Genomic DNA, 18272 nt, shown 5'->3' with positions numbered 1-18272 from the left:
CACTGTAATGTAGCATCTCATGTTCAAATGCTATTTCAAATGCAGTGCTGCCAGAAGTAGGCACTTAGAGAAGAGAGAGTCTCTATATAGGCTCATTTGGGATTCCAGGGAGAATCAAAGCATAAACCAAACAAAAATAAAAAGCCAACTTGTGTCTGACTCCACTTGAAATAGCTTCCACAGGTGCAAGGAGCATCTGTTCGAATCATCCTTTTCCCTTGAAATGATATTGCACCAGTGACCTCTATTTAGAGAATTCCCAAATCAAATGACCTAACTAGTTAGAGAGACAGTAGTAGACTTTAATAACTTTTTCTTTTCTCAGTAAATAGCTTTATCATCTTAATCTAGAGAACATCTGGTGTCTAGGGACTGCTTCCTTTTCTTAATTAAGGAAGCTTCTTTCTTCAACAAATATTCTTGTTTCAGTTTTCTCCTTTGGAAAAAATGGCTTGTTTTGTGGATGCCTTTTCACTGTCTTAAAACCCCCAACATGCCATCGCCTCATCCTTTAGTCAAGATAGATTCTAGAAGATAATCTCTGTATAAATGAGGTTATGCTAGGGTTGATACAGAGATGACTGTAAAAACTTACACAGTTTCACAGGTAGGCTGACCAGATGGTGATAAGGTTTCCTGCTGATTTGAAATGCTGTAAATACAGGGGCAGCCAAACAAGGACAATGTCTTGGTAGGGCCCCTGTCTGTACTGCTCTGTGCCAGGAGCTCTCCATTTGCATAGTATCAGCATCAAAGCAGACTTGTTTGCCGTGTCTTAATGGGACTCTTCACTGGTGTGAGCAGGCTCTGTGTGTTCTTTAGGCTCTGAGTATCTTCCTTGCTGTGTTCTGTAGTGCTCTCATTTTCATGAGAGCACAGACAAGAGCAATTCATGGTAGCGTTTTTTGTTGCCTTGAGCTTTCAAGAAGACCACATCCAAGATGGTCACTTGTTAGATTCAGCAGAGAGAGGTTCTCAGGCTGTTTCTGACTATTCTCCACAGGAGCTTTGGGATGACTTGTAAGGACCTTGTGACAAGTTTCCCATCACCTTGGTGGTGTTTTGTCAGTGATTTTGATGAGGAAAGTTGTAGCACTCCTGCTAATTAACTTGAGGCATTTAGGGGTCTAACAGGTCAGCTACTCCCTTGGGAGTGTCCCAGTTATAGCTCTAGCTCAAGTTAAGCAGAGAACAGTGAAGCCTGGTTCACTTTTGTTTTCTCTCCTTCTCTGCTGGCATATCCTAACAAATCTGAGTTGCTGATGCGTGCGAGAGAGGCTGTCCTTACAGGATTTGTGGTTCAGTGATTTCATTGCTGGAAAGCATGGGAGCAGAGCTGCCTCACAACAGCCCTAACTCATTGTAGCAGCTTTCAATTTCAGATAAGTTTTGGTTAAAATAAATGATCTAGAATCTAAATTTAGAAAGTCAGTGTTTTCCTGTCAAGTCACTTTGTGGAAAAAGAAGCAAAGTAAATAATTACCTTAGTGTGCCCAAGATCCCTTCAGGTACATACTTGCTAAACACTAAACACAGTCATCCCTTTGAGCTGTGGGCAAAAGAGGAATGCTGCAGGTCATAAAAAAGTTCACTAACAAAGCCAAGACATGAAAATTATGCATTTCCCAGTCTGGGATTACAACACTGGCTCCATAAAAGTCCATTTTTAAAAGTTCTGAATTCGAGCTCCATCTGGAGTTCAAATTAGCATTAAAAGGTATACAATTATACAAGGTTAATTTACTTACCCTTTTTGGCAAATGCACCTTGCTTTATACAATATTTTATATAACACATGATCACATGCATTTTGTGGGCAGAAAATGTTAATCTAAGCATCTATTCTCTATAAATGCATCTATTTTTCCACTTTTGTTCCCCTCTTGTTTATTTTATTTCAGCTCAAGAGAGTTTTGTTTATTAGGTTGCTCATTTTACACCGGGGGAGGGGATTCTGAACCTTGTAAGCCCTCAAACATTGATTTTACCATCAGGATGATAATAACAATTGAAGACTTTTTGCCATTTTAAGCCACTTTTTAGAACTTTCAGAAATTTTGCTACAAGAAAGATTTTAGCTTTAAGTATTTTAAGAATTGTTTTTTGCATATATCTTCTGTTTGCCTGTTTAAATATTGCACTTCAACAGTGCTGATTTGAGGGGTTTTTTTTTTCCTTGATGTCATGTGTTTACTTTCAACCCCTTTTTTTTTAGCAATTCTTCATATATGTAAATACTTCTTTTCTGTCTTTCAGTTTTCCTACTTGGAGAAGCTGTTGTTGGTCCACGGTGCTTGGAGTTACAATCGAGTTACCAAATGCATACTGTACTGCTTCTACAAAAATGTGGTTTTGTATATTATTGAGGTAAGAGAAACTAAAGGGATGGCTCTTACTGGTGCTCATTCCTTAAATCATCTCTTATAATTAGAAAGGCTCACCCAAATGGATTGAGAAAGGAGGACTGCCATTTTTTTTCCGTGTTTAACAATTTAAAATTCAGTTTTCCTCCTCAAATCAGTTCACTTGAATCTTTTAATGTTTGTAAAGGAAGACCAAAGGTTTTCAGTACTATGAAGCTTTGGATATGAGATGTCAGAGACAAAGTTCATTCCTTCTCTGCAAACAGTCTTATTGAAAGCATCTTTGTATTCATGGAAATGTTTCAATTAGTGCTTATATTTATAAAAACTGGAATTTGGGAGCTAAATTTAAATAAAAAATTAATTTAATAGCATTTAATAGGCAAATAGTAAACTATTCAAAACTATAGCTGTAGCTTCCAAGTTACAAAGACCAGATTAGCTGTATCTGAAATTAGTTTGCTTTGTTTTTTGGAAAGAGATGACATAATTTTGCAAATGATATTCATTTACGAAATGAATCAGGTTATTTGATTTAATAATTAAAACATAACTGTATTTTGAAAATAATTTGCTGGAAGATGTCAAGTACTGAAACTGGTTTTTAGAGAGGTCTGAATACTGTTACTACCATTCTATTTCAGCATGCTAAAGAAAGGAGTGTAGTTCTCATGCTGCAGAATATCATCTTGAATTTAGGATGTATCAGGAAGGGGTTTTTGTAACATGCTGTTGCCTAGTTAGAAATACTCAAGGAACTTGAAGTCAGTGGTTTGATCAGTTGAGTATCAAGTGATCACTTGCTACAGCAATGTCCACAATGTTCATCAGTTTTATTAATATATGTGCATATAGATTAGATTTTCTATTTCTTTGTACAGCTGAGCAGCTGTGAAGAAGGTTAACAGAAAATTGCGAAATTTATTATTAGGCAGGTAATTATGTCAATTAGAGGAGATAGTGGGTGAGTAATATTTTGCTATTCAATAAGTCATATAATGATCAGTGTGGTCAGTATTCCTGACTCCATCAGGGTGTGATCATTTTCTTTGTATGATGTTAGAGAACAAATATTGTCCACTAACTTGTTCCACTTCTGTGCTATTTCTGAATTAGCCATTATCTGTAAAATTTCAACACTCATTAGTCTACTGCAAGAAAGTTATCCTACACATCATATTTTTAGTAAAGGTTTTTACATGCTGTTGGAGATGATAACAATATTTGTGCAAAGAAAATATTAATAGCTTTTTAAAGAACTCTTCTGGTGTATTTCTTACTGAGCACGGCTGGCTGTTGCTGGGGTTTTGCCTGAACTTTTCAGAAAATTCTTAATAGCATCATGATTTTCTGCTAGGATTCTTTTCTCTATTTGAAAATTAGTTTTGGAAATCCTGTTTCTAGCTTATTATAGCACCATGCATCTTTATTTCTTTTACCATTGTCTGACAAATTAAGATCTGCATCAAATGTTGTATGGCAAAACTATGCTTTCCCATATAAGCAGCTGTGCAAGGAGTTGAATACAAGTGAAGTTCTTTGGGACCTCCATCCTGAGGTAGCTCAATTATTTTACCCTAGGGTAGAATTTTATTCACCAGATATCTCTACATGATACATAAAATCCAAGTCTGCTCTGAGAATATGAGGTCAGAGGTTCTCTCCATTATCTTAGGCTGTGTGCTTTCTGCATACTGCATACTGTCCTGAGACAAATGAGCTTTTGTGTCTCCTCATGTCCATGCCTGAGGAGCAGTCAGTTCCACCAACACCTGAGCACTGGAAAATGTCTTAGAAGATGCAGCTCTGCACCTCAGTTACCTCTCTGTGCTTGTGCTACATAGAAGTTGGGAGCAATTTTAAGGCTTTAACAGAGATGAAGTGACAGAAATAATCCTGTTGTCCTGCAGCAATGGGGAGAGCTCAATTTGGTTTTCCCTGGTGAGTTTTCTTTACTAGCAGCCTTAACGAACTTCCCCTCCAAAACTGTGTAAAAGTAGCCAAATTGCCTGGAAGCCAAAGAGACACCAGTTTTGGTATCCTATGGATACAGGGTAGAGAGAAGAGATCTTTAATTCCCTCCTTACCTTTACACAAAGAAAGAGAGGTTGTTTTGTGTATGTGCTGTGAGGCTTGGCAGTGTTGATCAGTTTGTGGTATGGAATGATGCTCATGAAAGAGATGCTCCACAAGGGAATAAATCCTTCAGCTTGAGAGAATGTTAGTTAAATGCTTGGCACTTCTGCACTGCTGCTTATGTATATGGTATGTTCCTGATTGTTTCCTGGTGCTCTGGACAAGTTTAATATTTACTCATGCTTTCTGCTTGGATATATGGTGTATGGGGAATATCCTTTTAGCATTATAATGAAACAGGGATTTGAACTTGAGCTACCTTTCTAAGTATCTTCAGAAGGATTGTACTAAGTAAATATTTATACAGTTGAATGAAAAAGCACATCATGAATATGACTGCCAGTTCTACCTTTGTTACTGTATCTGTTTTATTTCAGTGGAGTTTTAACACCTGAGGAATAGATATAGTAAGCCTAATATAAATGGCTTTTGCAGCAGAGAGGCACTGGGGCTATCATAACTTTTATTCCCTGATACTTTGCAAATACCAGAGGGAAGGAAGAGGTGGTGGTCCAGCTTGGCACACAGAACACCTGGACAGATCTTGCAGGGCATGCAAGTTAAGGTATTAAGATTTAACTTAATTAAACAATGGTAAATGCTTGAGAAAAGCATGTTGCCATCTCTTTTCTTATCATCCCAATGCAGGTATGCTAAAACCCCTCATACATTAAAGTTCATCTTGATACTAGTTATGTACACTTAAACCTGGAGGATCCAAAGTGTTGCATCCCTGAAACATTAAATTTACCAGCTTTTTTTTCAGGTTCTGGGCTAAAATATTAAATTTGGAGCTTTGTGAAAAATATACTTAGGTAATTGTAGTCATGGGCTTTACTCCTAGGAGGTGCTGTGGGGTTAAGGCTGGTGCTTACCTTTCTGCAATGGCTGATTCTTTATGGAGAGACAGGGGCCCAGGAACTGTTTTCAGCTGCTTTGTTGAATAAAATGTGTGCCCATATTGAGATAGTTCCATGCAGCTAGAGGGCTGGTATAGGAGACAGCAGAACTTGTGGTTTAGTGATTGCAGGGACCATGGAACTGAGAGTGTATTTTCTCTCTCTCTTGAAAAGGCCCTCTTAGTATTTTTCAAGAGGTGAATTTTAAGTCATCAAAGTAATAAAGTTTTGTGAAATCTGAAAAGATTTTGTCTTGGCTTAATACCTGGAAACTCTATGTTCCTCTCTTTTCTCTAGCCTGGTTTCTCATTTACAATTTCTTCATCACAGTCCTCCACTCCATCACAGTTCTCTTGATTTCTCCCCCTGATTTTTGAAAATACAGAGCTAAGCAAAGTATAACTAAAAAGCACAAAGAGAAGCAAATCCTGGAAATTCAAGTCCTTTTGGTGTGATTCTGAACCCAATTCCTGAACCTTTGTATATATCACTGTTGCCAAGGTGCTTCAGAGTATGAAGTTAAGGTTCTCTTACTTATGGACTCACCTATCAAAAGGGATGCAGAATCTAGCCTTTCCATCCACAGAGCTGGTTGGCAGATTAATTGCTGCTTCTTCCCCCCTCTTGACTATGCATGCTGGGTCTGTCCTAAGAGTAGCAGGGGAATCTGCACAGCAAGCTACCAAGATGGCCATAAGGATGAAATACAAATACAAAGCTCTCTCTTTGCTGTCCATTCCTGTATTTCCCATGTCTGCATGCACTAGCAGTGTGCACTAAATCTGTTTCTGAGGAAAGCCAACCATTCAACATCATCCTAAGGCAGAAGACCAGTGACAAGGTTTCAACTTTAAAAGATTTGACGGACAAGTAGCTGGGCATACTCACAAAATACCATTTCATTCAATTACTTATGGAGCTGGCTTCAAACTGAGTAGTGAAACAGAAGATGTGTTTCACATCTGTTGAGCAGATATGTTTAACTGGAGATGATATAAAGTTGTCCTGTTGACATCAGAGCTTTGAAATATAGCTGATTTCAAATGTAAAAGAATACAGGAATGTTGCTTTCATGTCATGCTTGGAGAAGTAGAAACACAGCAAGATCAAAGGTGGTATCAGAAATATCAGGTAAGAGTTCAAGGCCTTTGGGAATGGTTCTGTGGAAACAGTAGCATGGAAGATAGCTTTCAGGCCAACTCAGTGTGCAGGAAAAATGTGCTCGATTCTTCACTGGAGCATGTGGGTTTTTTGAAACATACTTATTATGAAGCATTTTGTATTATATATTGCAGAATGAGTCAGGGGTGGGAATAGATGGCCCCAGTGTCAAGGTCTGGCCCCAGTGTAGGGCCATGACAGAGAAATAAGTGGGAAGGGGAGAGTATAATGTAGATACCTTGGTTGCTGCATAATTTTAATTTCTACTTTAAGAATCCAGAGATAAATTGTAAGCCTAGATTAGAAAGCTGTTTCTTTGTAGCTGCTGAAAGGGATGTCTAATATCTGAGCGGTGTTAAACAAACAAGATGAACATACTGAACAACAAAACACTAAGATCATAATTTTTATTCTAGAGCTGAATTTCCATTTTTCAAAAGCTCTGAGCAAACACAATACCTAGATAAACATGCTTTTAAACAAGTGATTTTGTGAGTCATCAAGGTCTGGCAATGAGAGCTGTTAAGTGCTCCACGAACTCTTAGTGGTCACCACTTCAGAGGAGCTGATAGCACAGCCTGCCCAAGCACACATGAAGTGTTGCTGCATGAGACCTTGCATTTGTTTTTCCTGTTTTCTTGCTTTTCCATCAAACACAACAGGTATTTAAAAAAATATGGAAAGCAGATATGGGAATTTCAACTCTTTTCTCCAAATGGTAGGCAGAAATGAGTGTGTCTGTTATGGTACTAAAAATATATAGCTATAATGCTTCTGTGTGCTTATCCCTGATTTAAATGATCTGACTTTTACCTACATCTTTGTGCTTTCTGTTTCCAATTGACTTTGCAACTCTTAAGTTACAGCCAGGCAATAGAGAACCTTTAAGCGTGGGGATTTTTGCAGTAAGTTGAGGACTGAAGTGCTATAACTGTTGTCATATAAAGCAACTTTCTTAAAAAATAAGAGCAGTCTTTTCCTGCAGCATTAAATTAAGGATAAGAACATATGGTTGCAAAACTTTCTAACGAGGATAACAAGAATAAAGGTAGCTAGCTGTCTTGTCTTATTAAAATTATTCAGTTACCTGTTCAAATACTTCAAATGCCAGTAGGCATTTAATAATTGTTACTTCTGTGCACATACTCAGTTGGTGTGGTAAGCTTAGCACAATGCTCTTATCATGATGAAGCAAAGGAGCAATGTGTGTGTGTGTGACTTTCATTTTGTATCATTTGGGAATCTAGATTTGGATTCTCACAAATGCATACATATCCTGAATATGTACCTTACTCTTTGTAAATGGGTGCTTTCAGGTAGACAAAAAGGTAGGATTCAGTGCCCTTAAGATTGGTATCAGGTTTAAGTTCAGTGCCTGAGAGAAATGTCTGTAGTGTCCATGTGGATAACCTTTGTGGAAGCTCTGAGCTTGTGGAGAACAGCATGGGACTGGCAGGTATGTCACAGGACCCACAAACCTGTCTAAAGCAGCAGTACTGAGTGGTCTGTCTTAAGGTAACCACATCCTATCCAGAAAGAGAAACTTTTTTGTTCTCTTCTCGTGTGTTTTTGAAACATGTAAAAGAAAATAATTCCATACCTCTCAGCTCTGGTTATGTTAATCAGTTCAAAAAGAGTAGAATATTTATGGAGGGTATAGTACAGAAGGTGGAAGACATGAAAAACATAGGAATGAACACAGTCTAAGGAACAAAACTTGTGAAACTCAGCATTTCATTTCTATAATTTGTGGGGAAACAGGTCTTACATATGTGTTTATTTTTCTCTTGCACTGTCCATCAGCCTTGTACACAGGTTTAACATGGAAAAGACCTAAGGCAACACAGAACTCTGTCCCCTTCCTGCCCACCAAAAAAGCTGATTGCAGGCTCCAATTCAAGAAAACATTCTTTAGTAGCAATAGTTATAGGAAACAGATTCTACAAGGAGCCTGCCAAAGTTCTTACAATATTGTAAAATACAGTTTTCCAACCTATCCAAAATTTTCCAGATATCGCTTTGCTTTTTGTTCCTAAAAATGTATCTGAATTCTTTATAGTACCTGGTTTATATGTTGCTACTGACAATTGTTCTCTGTTACCACCCCCCTCTTGTCTGAAAAAATTCAGCATTGTGTATAGGCTGATCTCATCAACTTTAATCCATGACTGACTTCTTGTTTTTTGGCTTCCTAACTGAGCATGTTAATCCCAAAAGTTTCCAAGGAATCGGTCGTGAAGATAAACCCGTGCTAATTTTCCTTTTTTTTGGTAGTGCTATGCACTGCACAGTGAATCATGAGAGAGCAGCCCATCTTCCCAGAAAACCAAACTGGCCCAGCTATGTAACGGCTGGGTTTGACTTTTTTCCCAAGAATGATGGAAACTATCAGCATTGCTCTGAATTTATGAGCACTGCCTTGATTACACCCTGCAGCCAACAGAACCTGTAATTTTTTAGCATTCCAGATATTATAAATGATAAATTAGGTTCCTTTGTGTGGTCTCAAAATCTCTAGATGAAACACCCATCAGGTTCAGTACACACTGCAATAGAAGAGATCTACTCTGATATTTTATTGGACACAGAATATGTTGAGTGCCTGGATCAATTTGTTGTGTACATTTACATAAGAGGAATATGAATGGCACAGTGATTGTTCCCCCCCCCCACCACCTTGGTAAAATGTATGCTTAATTTGGTGTGAAAAATCTTTAATTCATAATCTGGTGGCCTTATACCAAAGCAATGATAATGTTGTTCTCAAAGTTTGAGGCCATTCAATGTGAAACATTTAGCCATCTCCAGAAGAATGTGTTCTTCAAAGCCAGAATCCTTTAATCAGTAAATGTTTTTTCACTTTAACTATGTCACCAATAAAAATACAAGTTCATGTTTAGAAGACAGCCTCATATGAAGAAGCTTTTACTAGAGAAGATAAACCTATATTATGAAAGTTAGGAAAATCTAAGCCTAGGTTTTTTTCATCACAAAAACGGCTTTGAAATTCAAGAGTTAATTGTTGATCATTTCAGCCCAGCTTTCTTTCCAAAAGTTCAAAGTTCTCACATAAAATATAACTCTTCTCATGGCCTTGAACATGGAATTGAAAAACATTGGCTGCTCTGACTCAGTACTGGATAACCCGTTGTTTTAATAAAAAATATTTTTTTAATAAAAATTACTTCATCTAGGCTAATTCAGTGCACATGACAGTACTTGTTGATACAGAGAAGGCTAAATTTCAAATTTGTGTTGGTGTTGAAAGTGTAGATAAACCTTATAATGGAATTACTTGCGCTTAGCACTCAAATGCTGAGTTTAGCAATCCTGTTCTGCACTGAAGGCATGATTTTGAGGGAGTTTTTTAAAAATCCAATGCTACAGATACATCAATGCACATATGGTAATACATCTATTCACAAGTATATCCTTTGGGCCTGTGCTGTTTTTCTTTCTGGCCTATACCCCTATAAATGTACTTCCTTTAGCAGAGACATTCCTCATCTGCATGGGAATAAGTGAGAGCAAAGTAAGGTCCTATGCATATTGCATATGTGGAGCAGGGTTTTTTGTCTGTTTTTCTTTTTGTTAGATAAGCCATGGGGCTGTCATGCTGAAGATGTGACATTTCTCTATTTCTACCTATACCTCATTGCCCTAAATAACAATCTTCAAAATACATTTCTTCAGCAATTTATTTGCCTTTCATAGAATAAGCTGAGTTGGAAGGAACCCTCAAGGACCATCAAAGTCCAGCTCCTGGCCCTGCGCAGCACCTTCCCCAAGAGTCACACCATGTGCCTGGGAGCATTGTCCAAACACTTTGAACTCTGTCAGGCTGGTGCTGTGACCACTTCCCTGGGGAGCCTGTGCCAGTGCCCAGCCACCCTCTGGGTGAAGAACCTTTTCCTGATATCCAACCTACACATCCCCTGGGACAGTTCCATGTCATTCCCTGGGGTCCTGTTGTTGGTCACCAGGGAGATCAGTGTTTTTGAGAATGGTAATACACAGTGCTTAGAAAGGAGGCTGAGGAGGACTTGCCCTGGTGCCAGTGACTGCTGACAGTTTGGAACAGTGAGTCTAATTCTCCTGTTTAGCTTTGAGGCACTGGCATGAAAATGGCCATGTAAGTTTGTGTGTGTTCTGTTACTCAAATACACCTTGGAAGGTTTCAGTCTTCCAGGGCAAAGAAAAGCAGAATTACTTCTACTTAATTAGCTGTGTCTGCTGCAGTTAAACTCAGATGTTATCCTGCTGTTTAAAAACACTGCTTAGCCTAGGTGTGAAAAGGAGGTTGCTGCAGTTCTTTTTGCCCAGCTCTTTGTAAAACACTTTTCAGAGTGACAGAGGGTTTGGAAATGCTCCAAACAAGGTAAAATACTGATTCCCAAGGTATAATACTGATTGCTTTTGTGCAAATTCACAGTGTGGAATTCAGCTTGGAGCCCACTTTTGGAAATGCATGGTGGCTAGCCTGTGAGCAGTCTCACTGAAGTGACTGAATAGTATTTGCATTTTCTACTTTCTGGGAGGTTGTTTGGAAATAAAATGAGTTTATTTTATTTATATATCCAAGCCACGTGCTAGGATATTGTTGTGGGAGCCCAAGAAGTGCTGGTCTGTGGGGGCTGCATTTCCCTTGCCTGGACTCAGGTCTGCCTGGCTGACAGCTGCTTGCCAGCAGTAAGGTCCAGCTACAGCTTGGGATTTTTTGAGTGTAAGAGACTTGATCAAAATACTGAAACATTCTGTTTTGTGTTCAGTTTTATCATCTTGAAGCATTTTGCTCATACTTTGCCTCTTTGTTCCTGGCAAGTTAAGCAAAAAAGCTAATTTTACCTGAGCTCTAACAGCAGTCTCATTGGCACCTTTTCCTTTCTAATTGTTGATAAGGGCATTTTTCTGGCATCTTTGGAGGCACTGCTGGAGTATGTTTCTAAAGATCAGATTTTCTAGGGAGTCCTTTTGGTACAGATGCATGCAATCAATGCATTAATAACTCCTGGTGTCTTAATACTTCACAGACAACTCCAAAATCCTTCTGAATGCTAGCTCAGGAGTGTAGGGTCACCAAATTTTTGGAATATAGAATTTCTTTCCAGTATATGTATCATGAACTGAGCTGGTCCTGATTATTTTGAGGTTTCTTGGGTTTATATGCTCATGACCCAAAGAAGCTAGGGCAGTGAACAAGTTTAACTGAATACAGATTCCATTTTTAAATGCTGCTAGCAAATAATTTTGCTATTTTACTTGGATGAGCACTAATGATAAAAATACCTCTATCCAGTTTCACTAATTAACCACTAGAGACTGTTTTATCTTGGGATGCATAAAAGGCATCTGTAACCTAGTTTAAATGCATCTGAAGGATTTAAAATAAAATATGTCTTAGTTTGTCAAAGAAACAAATCTAGAGTATAACTTTGGAGTGTTTGTTTGCCCAAGTTCAGGTTCTTGAATGAAATTTTTTTACTGTAGCAGTGTCAGAGGTAAAAACTATACTATGTCTCCCATGATCAGCATGCAGAGTAAACCCGGAGCAGCACAGGTGGTGCTTTCAAATGTGCTTTTACAGCCTCTTCTCCTGTAAAACCAGTTCAGTGGTTTGACTGTATTTGACCCAAGGGATATATAACCTGTCTGGAGAGAGAGCTCTGTGGCTAGGGGCATTCAAAATAGGTGTTGTCACTCAGTGTCCTTGGGAGTCTCCCTTCCAATGTGGGGATCCTGTGTCACTTAGCTGGATAGGCGTTAGGAGGCATTGGCCTGTATGACAGCCCACAGCAGGAGTAAAAGCTTTGAGTAACCTGTCCAAAACATCTTTCCCCTCTGTACTGAGATGTTGAGTCCTTGCAGATAGCTGTGACTCTTGGTATGCTTCTGGTTATTTCTGTGCTCTAGAGAGTAATTGCTTTTTCTAACTCCTTACACCTCCTCTATCTCGTCTCAACAAAATCATTTAGAATCTGTTAGAATGCACTAGAAGTAGCAAATTACACTATTTACTGATTGTATTACTTTTGAGTTATCCACTTTCCTTTACCAAGGTGTCAAAAATTAGTTGTAGCTCCTGCCCCTGATATTCCATTGATAATTCATAATGTTGTCTTGTCACTTCTCCTCTTCCTCACTATTTTGAACCTGATTCCTTTTGTGAGCTAATGCAATTTGAGTGTAACTGCTGTAAAATAAAGGCATCCTGGACCAGTGGGGTTTTTTTGGTTTTTTGAGCTAGAATTCACAGCCCACTGTAGTGAGGTCTGTGTCAGACAAGGGAGAGGAAATTCAGAACTAATACTTAAAGACTGAGACAACCATCTTCTTAACACATGTTTGTGGGTATCCTTAAATGTGGAATATAAATGTCAGTAATCATGGCTTAAGCTAAAATCCCAAAACTATACCCCAAAAAGCAGAGGGGCCCATTCTGTGGCAAAACAAGAGCTAAGTGTTCTTGATGCATGTTTGGGTGTATGTTACAATCTGCTTCTGTTCCATCAAGACAAAAGCTCTGAAGAACTACTGGTGGCTTCCTGCTGTCAGAAGAGTGAGGAAGGTCAAAACTTGGTCTGCCAGATTTGAAACGTGACAAGATTATTTTGCTTTCTTTCTTCTTGCTGGATTTCTTTCCTTAATTGCTTTTGCATGAATGCATTTGGAAAGGGAGGAGATGGAATATATTAGCCTTAGCTGAATCTAGCTTCTGCAGAGTTTCAGAAAAAGTATATATTATGAACTGCATAAATACTATATGTTAGAAAAAGAAATCCAATACTGTGTTTTCTCATCCAACCCCAGATCATGCCAACTTTGTTAGTAATTGACAATGCAGATTGATTTTATTAGTGGTAACTGACTAAAATACATAGACAGCTCAATAACAGCGTAAGCTTCAACCTTCAGTAGGCAGTAACACCTGAACCTCTCAGCATTATTTGTGATGATGGTTCCTGTCAAGTTCAATTTTGGTAGAAAAGTGAGTCTCCCTTTTCATTTTGCTGACAGTGTCTTGACCTTTTCTCCCTTTTGTTGCCAAGGAATGACAGGTGTCTGGAACAGCAAAGCAATGTGACACTCACCTTTGTGTCAGCTCATATTCATTAGCTTTAAAAATGACATGTGGGTTTGTACTACTTGGAAATGAGTTTATGCCCATTAATATGTCCTGGTTCATGGACAGCGTAGGGATAGACTGTTGAATTGCTCCACTTTCTCCTGTTTTTCTTTTATTTACTGTTGTTGAATATGTAAATGCATGATAGCTAGGAAATTTCAAGCTGTGGCTTCTATAGTGGCATTATTAGTCCTTGTTTGTCTGCTGCAGTCCATGTTGGTGGCACCACGCCGTGTTCTTGCCGTGGCTCCAGCAGCTTTGTCCACTGTAAGCTTTGTGCAGTGCTCACCTCTAGGGTGCCACTTCCCTTAGAAAGTCCCAGCCCCTCCTGCTGAGTCATGGATGTTGCTGTACCTGTCACTGGGCTGTGCTTTCACCATCACTTGAATCCACAGCTGGGCTGTGCTTTAATCCAACATGAATGTCCACTGCCATTAAAAAGGGCAGTCTGGTCTTCATGTCTCCCCAGGGGGGTGTTCTTTCCTCTCTTCCTTGCCAAGGCATTGGTGTTTGCACAGCTGCAGGATGGGCTCTTTAAGGTTAGAATTCAGACAGATAACCTTCCTGATGTCCATAGGAGCCCTTGGACAAGAGAAAGGACCAGCTCTTCTGACAGAGGTATAGACTTTTGTTGGACTTTACATGTTATTTTCATAAGCTAAGATGGGAGCCTTTGCTTATGTATATCTGCAGAAAAGACAAAAAATTTTGAGAGGCGGAGCAAATGAAGAGTATGAATTGGTTTTCATTATATCCCTAGTAATCGCCATGGCATAACTGCTTGGGAACTTAAAATGTACCAATTTTCCCATTTGGGCTGTCAGGGTGTCTTTTACTCAAAGGCATTCCAAACACAGACCTGGGGAAGAAGAGGGGAGGAAGTTGAAAAGTGGTAGTTGATCCCAAAGACATATCTGAACAAAAAAGTCTTTCCCTATGTCAGTCACATGCTGTTGATGTGCACAAAGAAGCTGTGATCTCTCAAAACTGAGAATGCATCAGAGACTGTCATTTTAGCAAAATGTATGCATGATTACTAGATTTTATGGTGTGTGATTTGTGGGGTGTATGTACATGGAAATCTTGAAGAATGTGTATTAGGCCATCTGGGCAACAAGAAGGAGCTGGTTTGTGCTGAAGTACAAGCTATTTCTGCAAAGGAGGAGTGATACAATGATAGCAGAGAAAGTTCTGGCAGACTTTATTTCTCTGGAAGCAGTTACTACTACTTTTTAAGCAGCCCCTGATTTATGCTGAGTTGAAATAAGAAGGTTGGAGCAGTAAATCTAGGGGAAGAAGCAGGAATGTTACCTAAAACCAGGACAGTGCTTCAAGGGATGCCAGACATGAGAGTTGCAGTTCTCTTCAAACTGACTGATACTGCTGAGAAAGCATTGTAGGGAAGGCATGAGAATGAAAGTGGAACAATTTAAAATATGGATTAGGATTGGAAATCCTTATGTATTTGGCTTTGGGGAATGTAAAAAGTTACAAGTAGGCCTGGCAAACCTTCCTTTCTTGGACTTGGTGAAGGAAGGGGAGTGTGTGTTGGTGGTCTGTGAAGGGTCTCTGTGGGGTTTGTAAGGCTCAGTTTGTTGGGGGGGAGGGGAGGTGGCATTTGGATAGACACGAGGCTCTCCCGTTTAACTTTCCACCCTTACTGAGAAGAATGACTGTTGTGTCTTTGGCAATGAAGTCTTTACCTTGTTCATATTATAAAAAGGATAACACACAGAATAATGCAACTTTTGGCATGCTGATTTTGGCACCCAAATACACTGCTGGTACACCCATTGTTTCTGATGACTGAGATTTATTCCTGCTCACTCTTAGGATAGCCATGCTCACTGAGAACCACTCATGAGCATGGAAGTCTGTCTGCCCAAAAGCTTGATTTCAATTTTTTTTCTTTTTTAGTATGACTCTGTTTCCTACAGAGCAGATTGCCAGATCAGTAAATTGTGCTGTCCCGAGAGCTCTCTTCTTGAGAAACTCAGCACAATTCTGTTGGTCCTTGCCTGACACTCTTCACATAGCTGACTTCATCATAATCTGAGTGTTGGTGACTGACTCTGGTTTCTTGGGTGGGTGTTTTGGTTGTGTTGACTGATTCTGTCTTCCTACTTGTTTTACTGATGTGTCAATGGGGAATCATGTCATGTGAAGTTTCAGGTGCTCCCTTTACCCACACTGGTATCTTGAGATTCATTAGTAAATTTGTTATTGCTTTCCATGAAAATGCAAATCTGCACATTTGTATTACAGCTCCAAAGCAGCAATAAATGATGCAAGTGCTGGGTACAATACACTCCACTTGGGGTTGTGAGCCCATGGTTAAGTGTCTCATTTGTAAGGAAAGTTGCTGCTGCATACATTTCTATAATACAAAGTCTAGCAGTACTCCTACATCTGCTGTCACGTTAAAAAATAATGAAGATAGATAAAACTTTAATTATCATATTTCTCCATTTGGAGGTATAGCTGGAAGCCACTCTGGTGGGCAGCAAATGTCTGCTCTCTTCTGTTTGAACAGAGGCAATTACTATTTAATTCTAATAAATGAGGACAAACAGAACTTCACCTGCCAGGCTTCATTTATTTCCCCCTCCCCCACTGGCATCAGTCACATACTCCTGTAGTGAGTATGTATCTCATTTCAAAAAGCAGCTTTGGCAGATGGCTGCCTGCTTAACAGTATATGAAGAATAATATCAAAAAAAATGGCTGTTGTATTTCATTTAAATAGTTCCTGCTTCCATTGCAAATATGAAGTTGTCCCGACCTTGTCTTGTGGAGTTTGGTACTGAGAGCCATCTTGTGAGATAAACGCTGCAAAAATAAAGTTTAAAAAAATCTTACTATCTCTTGTCAACACTTGCAGAGTTGATGTAAATTTTGAGGGCTGCACACTTTCCCCACTGAGTGCCTGGTTTGTGCAGCAGGGTCCTCAAAGTCATGAAGTACCTGAAGTTTTTGCCAGACTGTTCTAGGAAGTCCTGAAAAATAATTTGGGGTAATACCAGCACTGTTCAGGTGCTCACTGCTATATCCTCTGAGACTGACAGCAACTACATCAGAGAGTTAGAGGTTTAAAGCATTGTCATAGGAATATACGCGTTGTTCTGTCACAGTCATGCGTTTTTTCCTTCCAACCATAAAAGGCTTCCTTCTGAATTGAATATGCATGTTTGTGTGTGTGCACCACCTGAAGGTGTCTTGTTTTACCAGCCATACAAATGTTTAATGTCTGCTGTAAAGCAGAAAGGTACCTTTATAAAAGTTGTCAGTCACAGCTCTTTCACTATGTTGGGGAAGAGGAGCAGGGGAAAAAAAACCAAGCAAGTTGTAGTCATAGTAGTACCAAAATTTAACAGGTCTCTCTTTGGTGCTTCAAACAGCTGGAAGTCCAGTACAGTTCCATCTGAGAATTAATAGCTTAGCATATTCTATCAATGATTAGTGAGTTTCAGCTGTTTCCTGAAAAGCATTTTGAACTGAATCCCTTGGATGCACGTCTCTTTGTATCCTTGATGTATTTCTCAAAGAGGAGCTATTTCCATGTTTGCATTACTCTTGCTTAAACCTGCTCCCAAACTATTTTGAAATCCCCATTGTATGTACAACAGGAGACTATAGTTGCAGCGTGTCAGACTTGGTAATTCCCAGTATTCCTCATCTTTAAAAGAAATTAGTTGCTAATGAAAATTTAAAAGGAATAGAGTGGAACAAGCATACTGCTATTAATATTTTCAGTATTTCAATTTGTGGTGATTTCCCAAAGCCTGAAACAAGAATTATTTACTAAATTTTGTCATATGAATAAAATCTTCTAAATTATATCTGTAGCCTTAGGAAAATTAATCTGATGCAGCCAAATAAATTGCCTCTGTGGTATGGGTATAAAATGTTCCTACTTGGTGTTGCTGAAAAGAAAGTTTAAAAATTCAGTCATTTCACTCTTTCCTTTTTTCCTAGAATGACAACTTTTTGCAGCAACAAGTCATTTATGGTCACTTTCCTGTTGTTCTGACGCCTGCTTTACACAGTAATATAAAATTTAAGATAAATCACTGATATACAGGTGAAGAAGACCTTTAAGATACTGCATTTTGGTTTTTTTCTAGAAAATATGCATGGTTTTGAGATGATATTGACTTAATGTTGGAAGACAGTTTTGTCAAAAGGCCATCTTGTTGGCAGACAGCAGAAAACTGGCCTTAAGTACAGTTTGTTCTCTGTAGTCACTTAAATTAGGAGGGAAATACCATACCTACTCTTTGGGGAAGAATTGGGGCAGTTTTGTACTTTTTTCAAATTTCTGTGCACTGGTAACACATTATCTCTCAAGGCTGTTTGCCTGTCTTTCTACCCTGTTTTTGGACATGTGCTCTCTTTCATAAAGAATACAAAAGCCTAATGCACCTGAATATAGAAAGATCTCATTCCATAGTGTTTCAGTGCACTAAAGAATTTAATCAATAATATCCAAAACAGGTAACTAGGGAATTCCTGAAAGATGACAGATTGTCATTAGGGTGACACAAGATATACCGTGTGTGCATTTTTAGTAAGAATTAGTCTCTCTAGAGC

At 38.9% G+C, this 18272-nt stretch overlaps 1 protein-coding gene across 7 annotated transcripts in view; it reads left to right on the top strand.

Annotated features, from left to right (window-relative positions):
* ATP8A2 (ATPase phospholipid transporting 8A2) overlaps window positions 1-18272 on the top strand; it is a 313847-nt gene that overhangs the window by 167176 nt on the left and 128399 nt on the right. For all 7 annotated transcript variants that reach the window (XM_059838776.1, XM_059838775.1, XM_059838772.1 and 4 more), the window contains one exon: window positions 2257-2367. In XM_059838776.1, the coding sequence (XP_059694759.1) occupies window positions 2257-2367 (111 nt within the window). The remainder of the gene's footprint in view (window positions 1-2256; window positions 2368-18272) is intronic.

The sequence above is a fragment of the Haemorhous mexicanus genome, chromosome 2 (assembly GCF_027477595.1).
Source record: "Haemorhous mexicanus isolate bHaeMex1 chromosome 2, bHaeMex1.pri, whole genome shotgun sequence".
Classification (NCBI taxonomy): Eukaryota; Metazoa; Chordata; class Aves; order Passeriformes; family Fringillidae; genus Haemorhous; species Haemorhous mexicanus.
Note: the sequence above shows the minus strand (reverse complement) of the source record. Positions and strands in the feature narration are given on the sequence as shown.